General features: G+C 39.8%; 1 protein-coding gene across 1 annotated transcript in view; it reads left to right on the forward strand.

Moving 5' to 3' along the window:
• Window positions 1-16203, forward strand: part of RUS1 (root UVB sensitive-like protein (Protein of unknown function, DUF647)) — a 268404-nt gene extending 252201 nt beyond the window's left edge. The window contains exons 7-8 of the mRNA XM_089460589.1: window positions 15007-15186; window positions 15283-16203. Of these exons, the coding sequence (XP_089316715.1) occupies window positions 15007-15186; window positions 15283-15555 (453 nt within the window). The 3' untranslated portion in view covers window positions 15556-16203. The remainder of the gene's footprint in view (window positions 1-15006; window positions 15187-15282) is intronic.
• Window positions 16204-16706: the final 503 nt, after the last annotated feature.

The raw sequence follows: 16706 nt of genomic DNA on the forward strand, positions 1-16706 counted from the left end.
GAGAATCTTCCTGATTTGAGGAAGAATCCTTCACTTCCGTTGGTTGAAGAGGCATGACCAATGAATCCTTTTTCGACTGCTCCTCGGAAGGCATTTCGCAAGATCTTTTGAAAGCTTTGTCCTCCATGAACTTTACATCTCGTCGTACTACTACCTTCCTGCTCCCTGGAAGATAGATTTTGTAAGCCTTAGCGTTCTTGCTATATCCTACCAGATACCCCTTTTCTGCAATGTGATCCAACTTCTTCCTCTTTTCTTCAGGTATGCAACAATATGATAAACTCCCAAATATCCTGAAATAACTGACTTCAGGTGTCTTCCCAGTGAAGACTTTCTCTGGAGTAATCTTGCCCAATGCCCGATGAGGAGTCCTGTTCTGAACGTAGACAGCTGTGTTGCATGCCTCCGCCCACAGGAATTTTGGCATATCCTGATCATACAACATGGCCCTAGTTGTTTCTACAATAGTCCTGTTTTTCCTTTCTGCCACCCCATTCTGCTCCGGATTGTAGGGAGTTGTCTACTCTCTTCTAATGCCCTCCTTAGTGCAATAATCAGTGAAGTCCTTATCAACATACTCTCCACCAATATCTGAGTGCAAGACTTTTATTTTCTTACCTGTCAGATTCTCGAACTCCTTGAATCGACATAAAACCTCATCCTTGGTTTTCAGAAAATAGATCCAAGTTTTCCTTGAGTGGTCATCAATGAAGGTAAGGAAATACTCGGCACTGCTGAGAGCTTTGAAAAACATAGGTTCGTAGATATCTGAGTGTATCAATCCTAGTACACTCTTGGCCTTGTGGTTGCTCCTGGGAAATGCCGGCTTGGCATACTTTCCGAGAGCGCATCCCCTGCATACATCATCTCGTTCCGTACTCAGATCCGGAACTCCTGTTATAGTTCTCCTGAGAATTCTCAGAGTTCCATGGTGCAAGTGACCCATCCTTCTATGCCATAGTTTGTTCAAGTCTTTGTCCCCATCACTGCTTATTAGTGCCATTGGAGATTCTAGTTGTAGTTTATACAACCGATTACTTTTGAACCCGATCTGCACTTTCTTTTTTCAGCTCGGGTGTTTGACGTATACCTTTTCCTTGATGAAGTAGATGTCATAGCCCTTGCCTTGTAGTTGTGACACGGAAAGTAAGTTCATCCCCAATCCTGATACATGCAGTACATTTGTGGCACGGAACCGCTCTCCTGATTCTGTCTGAAAAACTATGGTACCCTTTCCTACTGGAGTACACTTTGCCTTGTTCCCCATGGTGATTTGAAAGTTCACCTTCTCTTCTCGATATTCTGAGAAACACTCCCTGATTCCTGTCATATGCCACGAAGCTCCACTGTTTATATACCATACTTTTGATGATGCAGCACTAGTCATGCACACCACTTCTTCCAACCTGGAAGCCAACATAGAGAAATTGAACTCTCTCTCTCTTATGCAATCTTCTGATAATCTGCGTGAGTCCCCTGAGGTGGATCCCTCTGCATCGTGATCTCGACCCATAACTGATTTTCCCTTTCTGTCTCTGATTACTCCCTCTGATACCATGTGAAAATTCTATCACTACAACAACTGATTTACTTTTCCTACTTATTTCATCATAAGTTATTCATGAAATTACTTAAAAAAACATTAAAATAAACACTGCTGCAGATATCACACAGTGATACAGAAACAAACATATGCACACATTGACACAGTTATTTTGGACTAATGTCCCCCGAAAAACCCAATGTGGGAAAACCGGTGCAGCAAGGGAGGATTTTTATTATTCAACAATTTTCTAGTACAACAGGGTGCCAAACTAGCTTACCCACAGATAGACAAATTTCCAGCAGTTCTTCTGAATCCAGCGTAGGCCTTATTGACCTCTGCGTCAACCTGAAACCCTCTGCGTCAGCCTACTGAGGCTCTGCGCAGCCTCTTTGGCCTTCTGCGTCACTCCTGCAGCCTCTGTGTGGATGATGCAGGCCCTTTTGGTTTTGCGCAGTCTCCGCTGCCTCTGCGTGGCTTCCTCTAGCTCTGCGTCTGCCTCTTCTGCCTCCTCGCTGATCTCCCGTCTCTCTGTTCCATACTTGTTGCCTCCTGACTGCTCTCCAGACCACTGGTTCAATTTCTTAGCAAACCCCGCTCCAGAAATTGAACTGACTGGTCTCCCTCAGTGTGTTCTCCAAGTGACCCTCAAGCCTCCTCTTATACTTTCGTTGTTGACAAATCAACGGCCGAGATTAAGTTTCTAATCAACGGCTAAGATTAGATCTGGCTTGATCCATGTCTTTTGTACCATTCTAATATAATTTCATATTAATACACATTAATATTTTATTTTCCCTAAGTTTAGACTTAGGGTCTCTATTAAAAATATTAATTATTTTGATATCTCCTGAACTGTTTAGAATCTACCCAAATCCTTTTGGGTCTTGGAGATCTCATGTGCCACAACCTCTCCACCAAATTTCGTGGCTAGAGCACATTCGATGCTACCCCAAAGGATAGTCAAGGATTCAGTCAACACAACCCATAAATAATCAAAATCAATTATGGTCAAAGTCAAGGTTCGTTGGTGAAACTTCAGATCTCTTCCTCCTTTGCACATGTGAACAAAAGATCAAATTTGCTTGAGAGAAGTCGAGTTGATGATGCCAAATGAGGATGTCTCTTTGTCAATTTATATGTGTCTTATCAAGTGGGTTTTGCCCAAGTGTGAAACCCCTTTTCTTGGTGGGGCTTGTTGTCGCCCAAAATATACAGGCAAGATGCGACAACGACTCAGGGTGGGGGTTGTCACTCTGATCCCTGCCCTCTATGTTCTAGTTGTCTCCTTACAACAAGCTATGGGGGTAGTCCCAATGAAATGTGAAGGTAGGAGTCTTGTTAGCTACCAACAAGTCTGGGAGACACAACTGAATGGCCTAACAACTTGGTTGAATTAGCAAGTTAAGTGATTTGATTAGATTTATTATGAAGACCAGTGCCTTGAATGGAATCAACTATTTGCTTAAAACAAATTATTACCAAGTTATCAGATGAACAATTGGTGCTTAAGGATGCTTCAATATCCTAAATGAGATGCAAGCCCTACAATGTAGGTGAAATGCAAAATCTTGGTCTATTTTAAGTTATATGCCTAATCTAAATGTGTCCTTTGTCTTAACTGTTTTGAAGCTAGATTAGGTTGTGAGAGAGAAGTCAAGGGGAAGCAAGCAAAGACTTGGTTAACGATACCTCCCGTTAGGTTCTATCCACCCGATGCTTTTCCTGCTACAGAGACTTTGGCTTTGACGACAACAAGGTCACCGTCTTAACCACTAAAGAGGTGCTAAACTCTTCAAGCTAGATGAGAAAGGTGGCCTATGTCTCTATCGACCAAGCTTAAGCTTGGAAGTAAATTAATTAATTCAAGATACTAATCCTAGTATGCAAGTGCAAGAGATGGGTGAGTGCTCTTAAGATGAGATCACTTAATTACTCAAGTACTCAAATACAAATGATCTTCGATTATGACAATATAGTACTTAAACAATATTATGAAGACCAATGCCTTGAATGGAGTCAACTACTTGCTTAAAACAAATTATTACCAAGTTATCAGATGAACAATTGGTGCTTAAGGATGCTTCACTATCCTAAATGAGATGCAAGCCCTACAATCTAAGCGAAATGCAAAATCTTGGTTTTTTTTAAGTTATATGCCTAATCTAAATGTGTCCTTCGTCTTAATTGTTTTGAAGCTAGATTAGGTTGTGAGAGAGAAGCCAAGGGGAAGCAAGCAAAGACTTGGTTAACGATACCTCCTGTTAGGTTCTAACCACCTGATGCCTCTACTGTTGCAGAGACTATGGCTTTAACGACAACAAGGTCACCGTCTTAACCACTAAAGAGGTGCTAAACTCCTCAAGCTAGATGAGAAAGGTGGGCCTATGTCTCTATCGACCAAGCTTAAGCTTGGAAGTATATTAATTAATTCAAGATACTAATCCTAGTATGTAAGTGCAAGAGATGGGTGAGTGCTCTTAAGGTGAGATCACTTAATTACTCAAGTACTCAAATACAAATGATCTTTGATTATGACAATAGAGTACTTAAACAATATTATGAAGACTAGTGCCTTGAATGTAGTCAACTACTTGCTTAAAACAAATTATTACCAAGTTACCAGATGAACAATTGGTGCTTAAGGATGCTTCACTATCCTAAATGAGATGCAAGCCCTTACAATCTAGGTGAAATGCAAAATCTTGGTTTATTTTAAGTTATATGCCTAATCTAAATGTGTCCTTCGTCTTAACTGTTTTGAAGCTAGATTAGGTTGTGAGAGAGAAGCCAAGGGGAAGCAAGCAAAGACTTGGTTAACGATACCTCCCGTTAGGTTCTAACAACCTGATGCCTCTGCTGCTGTAGAGACTGTGGCTTTGACGACAACAAGGTCACTGTCTTAACCACTAAAGAGGTGCTAAACTCCTCAAGCTAGATGAGAAAGGTGGGCCTATGTCTCTATCGACCAAGCTTAAGCTTGGAAGTAAATTAATTAATTCAAGATACTAATCCTAGTATGCAAGTGCAAGAGATGGGTGAGTTCTCTTAAGGTGAGATCACTTAATTACTCAAGTACTCAAATACAAATGATCTTTGATTATGACAATAGAGTACTTAAACAATATATGAATGATAATCCCAACCACAGGAGAAATATGCTTAAGCTTAACGTTGCCAGAAAATGTGACAAGTAATATCAATAGACAATTGCTTAAGAGACAAGATTAATGCTACTTCGATACAATTAGCAACTTCAAGATTATAGTTAATGAATAACCACTATTCCAAGATACACAATTAGATTTTCTTATCAAACTTATGATTAAACTTGATTATGAAATTCACAAGGGATAATCAATTCACGAATGAGTAATCTATCTATTTATCCAACAGTGATAATAGCAACGAGATCACAATGTCACCTTAGCACAATTAACCGAACACTTATCAATTCAATTGGAGCACTTATGTGTGAATGCAAGAGTGAAACTAGATACCAATGTCCAAATTTGAAGTCCAAAATCACCTCAACCGCAAATGATTATGAATTACAAGAGCTTATTAGCCAATTTTAGAGACCTATATGTGATATATTATCGCTCAACCTTGTTTTCAGAGGTCTGCAATTTTATATAAGCAGTCAAATGACAATGTACAATGCCCAAAATAAGCTAGAAAATTAATGCATTCAACTTTCCAATGATTACCAATGATATTGAGACTGCTTAGAAGCTATAGATCAGACTGTTTTGTTCATTGACCCAAATTGAGACATATTTTCATGCAACTGCAAGCTTGCTTCTGCAAAATGGAGATCACACAATTCAAGTCAAACTAGGTCGTGCTCCTTCAAAAGAACCTCTTTTTTTTCTTTTCTTCCTTTACGAGTATTCATCTCATAAACATACTTATTTCCTTCCATATTCATTAGATCATGACACATAGCATCATATGTCCATTCATTTATCACTGGAGCAATTGGTGTGGAAGGAAATGTAACTAGGTTTAGTCTTCATAAATGTACTTTTGATATTTGTACATATTCAAGAAAAGAAATATTATTTGTATAATATATGTCAATGAGCTTCTTGCTCATTGAAATAGGTCTAGCACATGTTAAGTGTTATAGGTGAGTCAAGGAGTCAAAAGAAAATGTTGAAGACCTTAAGGGCATGTTACACCATGTATATAATTGTATTAGAGTCAAAAGGAATACCTCCAAGCAAAGTCAAAGTCTCCTCCTTGCAACGACATCCTTCAAGCAGCAAAAAGATGAAGAAATAGACAAGTCGGCCTAAAGGAGGGACAATCCTCTATAATATATATATAGATGTTGTCCACTCCCTCACAACGTCAACCAAGCATCTCTGAAATCTGCGAAGAGAAGAGGCAAGAAAAAGGGTAACGAAGGACGAAAAGGAGGTATCCTAGTGCAATGAAGGAAGGAGGAGAAAAACCAAAGTGAAGAGCACTGTTTCTAGGGCTAGAAACAATCACACATGTGAAGAAAAGGAGGTCAAGTCTGCGGGTATGACAGCAAAGTCAAACAGTCCATGAACGAGTATTGTTTGGGCTTGAAACTAGGCCTACAAGGCCTCCCAAGTCAAGCAAAAAAGCCTATCTCTCTAGCGAAGGAAAAGGACCCTAATTCTCTAGGGTATGTACCACACGTGAGAAAACTAGGGCAGTTGTACAGTCATACACCTATACTTCAAGAAGAGTCTCGTTGGATCAAGAGAAGGGTGTCTCCTTAAGTGAAGAACATCTTGAAGAAAGGAAGAAGAATATCTCATCAAGAAGGTAACAAGGAAGAAGAATATCTCATCAAGAAGGTAACATAGCCGAGGTCTATCTCTAGACAAAGTAGCGAAGAAAAAGGACGAAGTGCTAGGGAGCAAAGTGTCGGAAGGAGGAAGTCCATGTGTCGGGGAACATAGTGCAAAAAAGGGAAGGACTTGACTTGTGCTTGGAGGACATCCTAGTCAAGGGTCTAGGGTTTGGCATTGATCAATAAGAAGTTTCAATAAGAAAAACTTACTAAAGGGTTTTCCTCTCAAGAGAAGAGAGGTTTTGGCCCTACCAGAGAGCCAACATCTTGTGTTCTTGTTCTTATGTTTTTTGATAGCAGTTTGATGAAGTACACACACATGCATTAATAAGAAGAAGAAGATTAAGCTAACAAGAAAAGTAAAAAGACTCCACAAATTGTTATCAAGTCAAGAAGAATCACACTACACCTAATGGCCCTAGATTCTTCAACAATTGGATCATTTGATTCATCAACAATGAGCAATTCACAAGTTTCTGTCTGTGGATAATTTGGTATTGTTGATTTGTATTTGACAAAGGTAATCCAATAGTTCCGTTGCAAGTTTGGTAGAAACTAATTCACGGAAAGTGGTCAACATTGTTGTATCTTCAGCGGATTTGGGGACACAAAATTTGACTGTTGGGAATTCCTTCATAGATGCAAAAACAGTGGCAAGTCGGTTGGCCATGGTGTTAATGCAAACTTTATAGTCTTGACTTTTATCACTCTGCTTTGCAAATAGTTGCTCAAGTGCCTTCTCATTCTGTAGAAAATCCCTGAGCATCAATAGCTAGGTACTCCAAATTCATCTCTCATAGTTGATATTTTGTATAATAAACTTGTATCCTTTTTGATAAGTTGCAGTAAATCTCTTGAAATAGGTGAACTGAAGAACACACATGCCTTTTTGTATAATGGAGACCTTCCTGTCATGTCAGAAATAAACATAGAAACACTTTCCCTTGTTGGTTGAATAAAATAGACAACCTCCATAGTGGGAAGAGGTTGCCTCCGCTTACTTAAGTCCTCGACCAATGAGATGCCTTCCTCGGTTATATCAGCCATCTTGCAAGAACAGGACATCACTTTGACAATTACTTTGTCCATGATAAGCACCTTCCAATCTGACTTTGAACCATATCCACTTAAAACTGAAGCAAAATTTAAACATTTTATGCTCTTCTTAGGAACTGCCACTAAACCCTCAAATGGATTTCTCTCATACTCTACATCATAGGTACTTAGGAGTGTTGACCTTACATCTACTAAAAATCCCTTAATATCTGGAAACTGTGGTTGCAAATCCTTTAGTGTAGCTGAACCATTTGTTATATTTTCCATGAAAGTGTAACCCCTGTTGTGCTTGTGATCATCAAGGTTTTGAGGTAATGAAAGTTCGGAATTACAAGTCTTCATCCAATTTAATGGTTGACATGAACTTCTTGGAGGGAGAAATTTCATAATTGCACTTTTAAAAGTCATGGCTTGCAGAGGTCTTTTTCGTGAAATTGGAAACATTGACCTTCTTACCAAAGGCGACCTTGTTAGTTACTGTTGAAAAGCATCATCACAATGTTCTTTACCATTATTATAATCCAGGCCATCTTCATCTTTAAGATCATCTTCATTCTCATCATAATCTAAAATTGACATAACCTCTTCCTGGTCTTCTGCAGAATGTAGTGATTTTTCATGAATAATTTCTGTCGATTCATTTTTATCATCTTCTTCAACTGTCTTATCTATGTCACCTTGAGGATTTCGTAATTCAACATGTTCAACAACATTTCCTTGGTTAAAACATTCTTTAATGTTAGTTCCTTTCATGTTAATGTATTCTTCCTTTAGACATGCTGTAAATTTTGCACATGATTTTTTTAATTGCTGAAACGTTTCTTGAATTTCACTTAACTGCTCAATGATTTCCGGACAATAACGTAATGGTATATTGTGCAACGAATAACGTCCAAAGGCTCGCATGGCTTTGATACCACTGAAGCAACAAAACTTACAGTTGTTTGTGCTCTTAAATATAAAATACACAAGGGTATTTATAAATAATATTTTATTAATAATATGAAATGTACAAGGATGATGAATGTTACAATGAGGCCCTGCTTATATACCTAGGCAAGTGTCCTTTCATGATTGGGCATGTCTTTTAGACATGCTTTTTCACTTAACTAATGACTATTTAAGATAATCATTATTTTGATAATTTATTATTTATATTCATTTTATTTTATATAATTTATATTCGTAACTCATAAGCTTGGTCGATAGAGAGATAGGTCCACCTTCCTTACCCAGCGTGCGAAGTCTAGAACCCCTTTAGTGGTTAACACGATGCCCTTGCAGTCGTCAAAGCCACACTCTTTGCAGGGCCCGATGCATCAGGTCGTTAGAACTCAAGGAGAGGGGTCGTTAATCAAGCCATAGCTTGCTTCCCCTTGGTTTCTCTCTCGCAACCTACTCTAGAGACTAACTTCAAAACAGTTGAATGGAAGGATTCACCTACGTAGGTGTATAACTTAAAATAAACCAAGATTTTGCATCTCACTTAAATCTTAGGAAAATAATTCAATATAAAACAAGTATTTGACTCCATTAAGGCACTGGTCTTTCAACATAAATCTAATATAATCTTTAACTTACTAAATTAACGAAGTTGCTAGTTCATTCAGTTGTGTCTCTCAAACTTGTTGTGTCTCTCATCTTCACATTGCATAGGGACTACCCCCCAAAGCTTGTTGTAGGGAGACAACTAGAACGAAGAGGGCGGGGATCAAAGTGACAACCCCCTCCCTAAGCGTTGTTGCATCTCGCATGTATAATTTGGGCGACAACAGGGCCGACCTGTCCAATTTGGAGCTTGCATGAAGAATAAAATATCCATTTAATTCCTTTTGATTTTGTTGACTTAAATACCGGCCGGAGCTACAATATTTCAACAATCATTGCATATCAATCAAACCCTAATTTATAGCAACTTTATCTTTGATCGAGACATAGAGTATTTGAACCCTAGTAGAGAACATCTAAGCCTCTCTAGGCCTTGCCTCTACTCTATCCATATTTGACCTCTTATTCATCACCTTGAGTCATAGCGTTAGAATATCCTTTAGGTGATCTAGAGAAGCCTCCCTTGTGATTGAATACTAGTAAAGAGCAGGAAAAAGGTTGTTGAGGTCACAATAGAAACCCTTTCTCTGGCTACCATAAGGTCTAGCCCCACCCAATGAGGCTTTGCACCGAGCTTGCTAGATTTTGCAGCAACAAGTTCCAAGGGTTGTTAGTTGCGTTATACGGAACCAATTGGTTTTCCATACAAAACTAGCCGACTCTATGAAAAATGGCCATTTCGGCACCGAATTGCCCTTTTCTAGTTCAGGCCAACTGGTTGGACGAGTTTTGCCTCGAAACCAATTGGACCAAGTGGTTCCACTGGTTCTGATCCAAATCTGATAACATTGGATCTTACTAATAATTCAATGAAATACAAAATTTTATATAACAAATGAAAAATTAAAAACCTTTAAATTTAGTTATAAACTTCAAAATGACTATATTGATGCTTCAAGAATTCTATTATATTAATCTATTGAACTCATTTCATAATTCTTAATTTTGTAGTATTTACTAGATTATTTGATTTATTTATATTTTTTACATCTATATGATTTTGAAACCCTAAATTATTGAAACCTTGAACCTCAAATCTTGAAACTTTGCTGCACCTATGCTAACATTAGTTCCTCCTGTTGATTTTTGGTAGCATCGGATGTGCTCTAGCCATGAAAATTGGTGGAGTGGCTAAGGCACATGAGATCTCCAAGACCCAGAAATGGTTTGGGGAAATTCCACCCGGATGGAGAGATATTAGAATAATTAATATTTTTAATGGGGTTCCTAACTATAAACTTAGGAAAATTAAAATATTAATGTGTATTAATATAATATGGGTGAGAAAGTTCTAAATAACGAGGATCAAGCCAGACCTAATTTTAGCCGTTGATTAGGGACTTAATCTCAGCCGTTGAGTCATCAACATGAAAAGTATAAGAGAGACTTGAGGGTCAGTTGGAGATACACCAAGTTGATCAGTCAATTCGATTTTCTGTGGCAAGGTTTGCTGAGAAATCGTGTTAGTGATCTGTTGCAGCGAGGGGCAGCTCAGCAGAAGGTTGAGAATACATAGCAGAGAGGCAAAGAGAGTGTCGGAGAGATAGCGTTGAGCCTAAGAAGGCTAATGCAGAGGCTGAGGAGGCCAGCACAAAGGACGCAGAAGGCCAAGAGGTTGACGCAAGCAGTGCAAAGGGCTGCAGAGCTGACGCTGAGCTGAAGATGTTGCGCAGAGGAATTTTCATGGGGCAGACTGAGAGTTGATTAGCTGACGAAGAGTCGTAGGGTGGTGACGCAGTTCCTAAGGGTAGTTTGGAGCAGCTTTTGCTATCCAACTAAGGGAGCAATCGAAGTCACTGTGGGGCTATTCATCCGATTGCTGATTAGCTGGAATATCTGTCTCCGAAGAGAGGACTACTACCGAGGGCATTCTCTATTGGGTGAGCCATTTCTGGCACAATTGTATTTAGAAAACTGCATAATAATAAAACCCTCTATTTGCTGCACTGGTTTTCCTGCATTGGGTTTTTCCGGGGACAATTGTCCAAAAATAACGGTGTCCCTTGTGTTGTCTCAATTTATTTCAGTTGTTGGTCTGTATATTTGTGAAGGCTGCTATTGTGTTTATTCCGATGTTTATATGATTAAATAACTTGTAAGAACAAGTAGGAGATAATAAACCATAAATAGCAGTAGGGATTTCTGATGTGTTAAATTCAGAATTTTTCATATGGTATCAGAGAGATTGTAGATCACAGGGGGATTGGAGACGTCAGCAGAAGAAATTTGAAAAATTTGCAGCAGAAGCAGCTACCCCGAGAGACAGTGTTGTTCCAGAGTTGAAGCGGAAAGAGAAGAGGTGACATGGTGCTTAGAGAGTGATGCAAAGGCTCACGCAGAGCTTCATCAGCATTTCGAGCCAGGAGAGGGGCCAGCGCAAAGGCAAAGAGGTGCAGATCAGGCCTATGCAGTTTCCGGTCATCTTTCTCAGCCAAGAAGGATCGACGTTGTGGCCAGGAGGAGCAAATTTCACCCAAGCAGTGATTGCGCAGAGCCTGAAGGGATCAGATTCTTCAGATGTTGGGGCTAAGGGAGTTGTGCAGATTGTGATTTGAGGCGCTGGTGGGACGTTGTTTCTGTTAGGTGCAGAACAGTGTCTAAGGAGACAGAACCAAGGTAGAGGGAATCACTACCTCGACGGATTTCTAGCCAAGGAATCCAAATCCAAGTTGCAGTTGCAAAGTAGGATTGGAGAGGAGTGGTTCGACAATTGGCCAAAGAATTTCCAAGAGGGAAATCAGGACTCAGAGGGGTTCCCGAAGAGGAGCAGAGATGGCAGTGAGCGGACTAAGGGATCATGACAAATTGGACGGGGCTTCCAATTTTTTCATCTGGAAGGCCAAGATCCTAGCAGTCATGGACAAACATCGCATCAAGGACTATGCCTTGAAAGTAGTAGCTATCCCAGTTGACCCAGCTGAGAATGAGAAGTATGAGGAGGCTCAGGCGAGGGCGAAGTGCATGATCCTAGACGGGGTCAAAGATCATGTCATAGCACATATCGCTGAAAAGAACACAACAAAGGAGATGTGGGACACCCTGACCACCTTATACCAGGGCTCTTCCATGCAGTGGAAGATGCTATTGGAGAATCAACTGAGGTCATATCAGATGAAGAAGGGAGAGGAGATAGATCCCTTCCTCCTCAGGTTGCAAGAAATTCGGGACCAGCTTACTTTTGTGGGGTCTACACCGGATCCAGAGTTTATGGTCAGGATTGCTCTGAATGCAGTCTTCGAGGACTGGGAGACATTTGTCCAAAGCATCTTGGGTAGAGCGACTCTCCCCAGTTGGGGGAAGATGTGGGCAACTCTTCGACAGGAAGAGATCAGGAGGATGACCAAGGCGGAGAGTAGTGGTAAGGGAGTTCGAGTCAAGAAAGAGGAGGAGGAGGATGTGACTCTAGCATCTGTGAGACAACAAGGGAAGAGGAAGAAAAATGACATCTCCAAGGTCAAGTGCTTCAACTATGGGGAGTTGGGACATTATGCATCTCAGTCCCCTAGGAAGAAAGGCAAGGGAAAAGCTTCCAATTCAAAGGCAACTCCAGCTAAGGCGAAGAAAGAGGTCGTGACTGATGACGATTGTGCCATGAGTGTTCATGCACCTCTAGAGAAGAGGTGGGGAGACATTGAGTTGTAGTCAGGAGGACTACATACCAGGGGCAGGATCCTTGAGATGCCCAAACTCTTGGATCACATCCGGTTACGAGAGCCCTTAACGATAGTAGCATGATGACAGGTGTCAGGTGGAGCAAAGTGTGGTGGAGCAGCAAGGCAGGGCTAGAGTGCAGAAGTCTGTAGCAGCGTAGTAGAGGTTGCAGTAGTGTGAGAGGCACATAGGTGTTTGCAGCAATGCAGTAGCAACAGAGGGAGCAAAGGATAGCAGCAGAGGTAGCTTCAACATCACGAGGCTTCCAGTGTGACTAGAATGTCAATGTTTGGGTGAAGTCAGTTACTTACTTCAAGGTAACTGAGTTGCAATGCAACAATTAGCGGTGGCAGTGCTATGGGCAGCATGATGCAGCATATTGAGAGGGAGATGTAGTACAGATGTAGCAGTGGCAGTGGCAATGTCATGGGCAACAGTACAGGAAGCAGCAGTGCAGTGTATGTGAGGCAGCAGGCCAAGCATCAGCACAGGTACCGATGCGGAGGATCAATGTGATGTTTCTATGGTGAAGCATTACTAGAGCACATTCCTCGCTAAGGAGTGTTGATTTTTGGTAGCATCGGATGTGCACTAGCCATGAAAATTGGTGGAGAAGCTAAGGCACGTGAGATCTCCAAGACCCAGAAATCGTTTGGGAAAATTCCACCCGGATGGAGAGATATTAAAATAATTAATATTTTTAATGGGTTTCCTAAGTATAAACTTAGCAAAACTAAAATATTAATGTGTATTAATAGAATATGGGTGAGAAAGTTCTAAATAACAAGGATCAAGCCAGATCTAATCTTAGTCGTTGATTAGGGACTTAATCTCGGTCGTTGAATCGTCAACAGGAAAAGTATAAGAGGAGGCTTGAGGGTTAGTTGGAGATACACCAAGTTGATCAGTCAATTTGATTTTTTGGGGCAGGGTTTGTTGAGAAATCGAGTTAGTGATTTGTTGCAGTGAGGGGCAATTCGACAGAAGGCCAAGTATACATAGCAGAGAGGCTGTGCCGGAGAGACAGCGCAGAGGACGATGAAAGCCAAGAGGCTGACGCAGGTAGCGCAGAGGGCTGCAGAGTTGACGCTGAGGAATTTTTCGTGGGGCAGACTGAGAGCTGATTAGCTAATGCAAAACTGTAGGAGGGTGACGCAGTTCCTAAGGGTAGTTTGGAGCAGCTTTCATTGTCCAGCTAAGGGAGCAGTCGAAGTCACTGTGGGGCTATTCATCCAGTTGTTGATTAGCCAGAATATCTGTCTCCGAAGAGAGGTACTACTGCCGAGGGCATTCTCTGTTGGGTGAGCCGTTTCTGGCACCCTAGTTGTATTCAGAAAATTGCATAATAATAAAACCCTCCATCTGCTGCACCGATTTTCCCGCATTGGGTTTTTCCGGAGACGATTGTCCAAAAATAACAGTGTCCCTTGTGTTGTCTCAGTTTATTGTAGTTGCTGGTTTGTATATTTGTGAAAGCTGCTATTGTGTTTATTTCGATGTTTATATGATTAAATAACTTGTAAGAACAAGTAGGAGATAATAAACCAGAAATAGCAATAGGGATTTCTGATGTGTTAAATTCAGAAATTTTCACACCTCCAACTCTACTTCAATATTTTTTACATCTATATGATTTTGAAACCCTAAATTATTGAAACCTTGAACCTCAAATTTTGAAAATTTGCTGCACCTATGCTGACATCAGTTCCTCCAACTCTACTTCAACTTTCAAGTCATTCACAAGAATCAAAGGACCAAGGGAAAATGGTCATTGACCATAGAACTAAATGGTGGCCATTTTTGTTTAACAGAATGTGTAATGATTGCATCCAAGATAGATTTGTGAAGCAGGAAGTAAAAATTATGAAAAAATTAAGCTTCATAGATCACTGATGAGGGTAGGCATGCATCTAAAGCCAGAATTATTTATTCTTAACTTGATGGCTGTCTTTAGTTGCTTGTTAGAGCTGATCTACAGCAGCAATGGTGAGGTTAATGTATTCAGTGTTTCCTTGTGGACGGGTTGTATGTAGAAGCTTGAATAAATTTGTTTGTGCACACATGTTTATTAGTATTCTATTAAGAAGTCTGCTAGAGCACATAATAGGTTTAAACCAAATTGATATGCTTCACGAAATTGATGTTTGGATCATGTCTTAAGCAATTCTAAATTATTGCCATTATCTTTAACCTTTTCAAGATTTAAACATGTTTATATTTTTCTTGCATGATGAACTTTCCTGGAAAATGTTGTTTCTTTGGTTAGCATTCTTATAGTCTTTCATTTTTTTAACATTTTATAATATCCCATTTCTAGGTATCATCCAGCCAGATACTTTCTCCGGAAACAAAGGAGGCAGCAGAACAAATTTATGCCAGGTTGCAGTTAGGATCAAAATTTAGCAATGTCATTTCTAGTCAGGGAGAAGCAGATGCTCTCTATGATCTATACCAAACTGAACAGTATCTTTTGGCCGAAAAAGAGGGTAAATTTCTGGTAAGTTGCCAAGATTCTGACCCCTTTTATGCTTCTTTCAAACTTGTCCATGGGAGATTGGCAGTAACAATTGGATAATTTTTTATTTGTGATTAGGTTATTCTTAAGAATGAAGCTTCTCCTCGAGATATGCTGAGAGCAATGTTCCAAATCTGTCACTTGTACTGGCTTGAAAGGCATTTGGGTGTTGAATCCAGAAAAATCGTTAACGATTGCATGGCAGGGGGGAAATTAGCACTGTCTCATGATTTCATGGTGAGAGAATTTGACAATCTACAAAAAAAAGCAGCAACAGTAGGCTGGTATCCTGAAGGGCTTGTTGCAAGGCCATCACCATTTAGGGTGCATTTGAATTATATTACTTCTTGACCATGAGGTCATTTTTGGAGACTAAATTTAATGACTGCTTTTTTGCCCTTAATTGGTTGGTAGTGGTTCATTTCTATCATTGGGGAATTATGGCAGTTGTATCTACAGTTTTTGCCGTTAGATATACTCAAGCTGCCAAAGTCCAAGGGTTGAAGATGATGCAGAAAGCAGTGATATTTTCACTCAAAACTGGACAGGACATGATTTATTATGACACAACTGATATGTATTCCCATTTCCAATGACCTCACTGACTCAGTCATAGCAAAGCATGCAGTTAAGTCTGTGGAACAAATTTAGGAGAATGGAAAGCTCCTATGAGATGATCCTTCCACATGAATTGACTTTATATTCATCCAGCTATGTATATATAATGATTAATCAGTTGCAATAGTCTGTATATCAAGGGAATAGGGTCCCTTTGTTGCCAAGTTTATCTAAAAATAACCTTGACTCATGTTCTCATAAGTTTGCCAAACTAGAATTTTAAATCCAAGCTAAGCTGGTACATAATATTTTTGCTTGCGCTTTCTAATTGGTTATCATATACAATGACCTTACTACTGTCACTTCTCCCCCCAAAGTATTGTTATCAATCCTTAAAAGAAATACAGTTTCTTTACTGTTAGTAAATATAATTTTTACTCACATCTGTTATTCAAGCTTTTGAAGAGTTGAAGTTGGTAAAGAAATGTTTCTTTCTATTTTATTCCTTGGAATGCTTATTTTTCTTTTTGCTTCTTATTGGTACCTCTTCATTATCTATAGCTATTCAGAAACCAGAGCTGCAGGTGTAATCATGCTTCTTTTTAGTTTATTCTTTGATTGCAGCTACACGAATGCTACAGGTATTGCACTGTAGAGAGGATCAATCTAGAAGAGTTCTCAGCTTACCATACAAAAACTTTGGAACAGAACTACGCTTTGAGGAATTTCATATGAATCTTATCTGGGATTTAAAGGCTTACCGTGTAAGATTTTGACAGTTCAGATCCTTTTCAACTATTTTACAAAGTTGTGAATCTGTGCGCAGATGCACAAGGAAAAAAATGAAGAACGTTAAAATGTAACTTCCCTTGGTAACTTGGCTTGCAAAATTTATCCTTTTGATCCCCAAACTTCAACTTCTGTGATGATTGTTGCTTTCAGTC

This window comes from Pinus tabuliformis, chromosome 7 (assembly GCF_031772625.1).
Source record: "Pinus tabuliformis cultivar Carrire ecotype Pingquan chromosome 7, CPIR1, whole genome shotgun sequence".
NCBI classification, from domain to species: Eukaryota; Viridiplantae; Streptophyta; class Pinopsida; order Pinales; family Pinaceae; genus Pinus; species Pinus tabuliformis.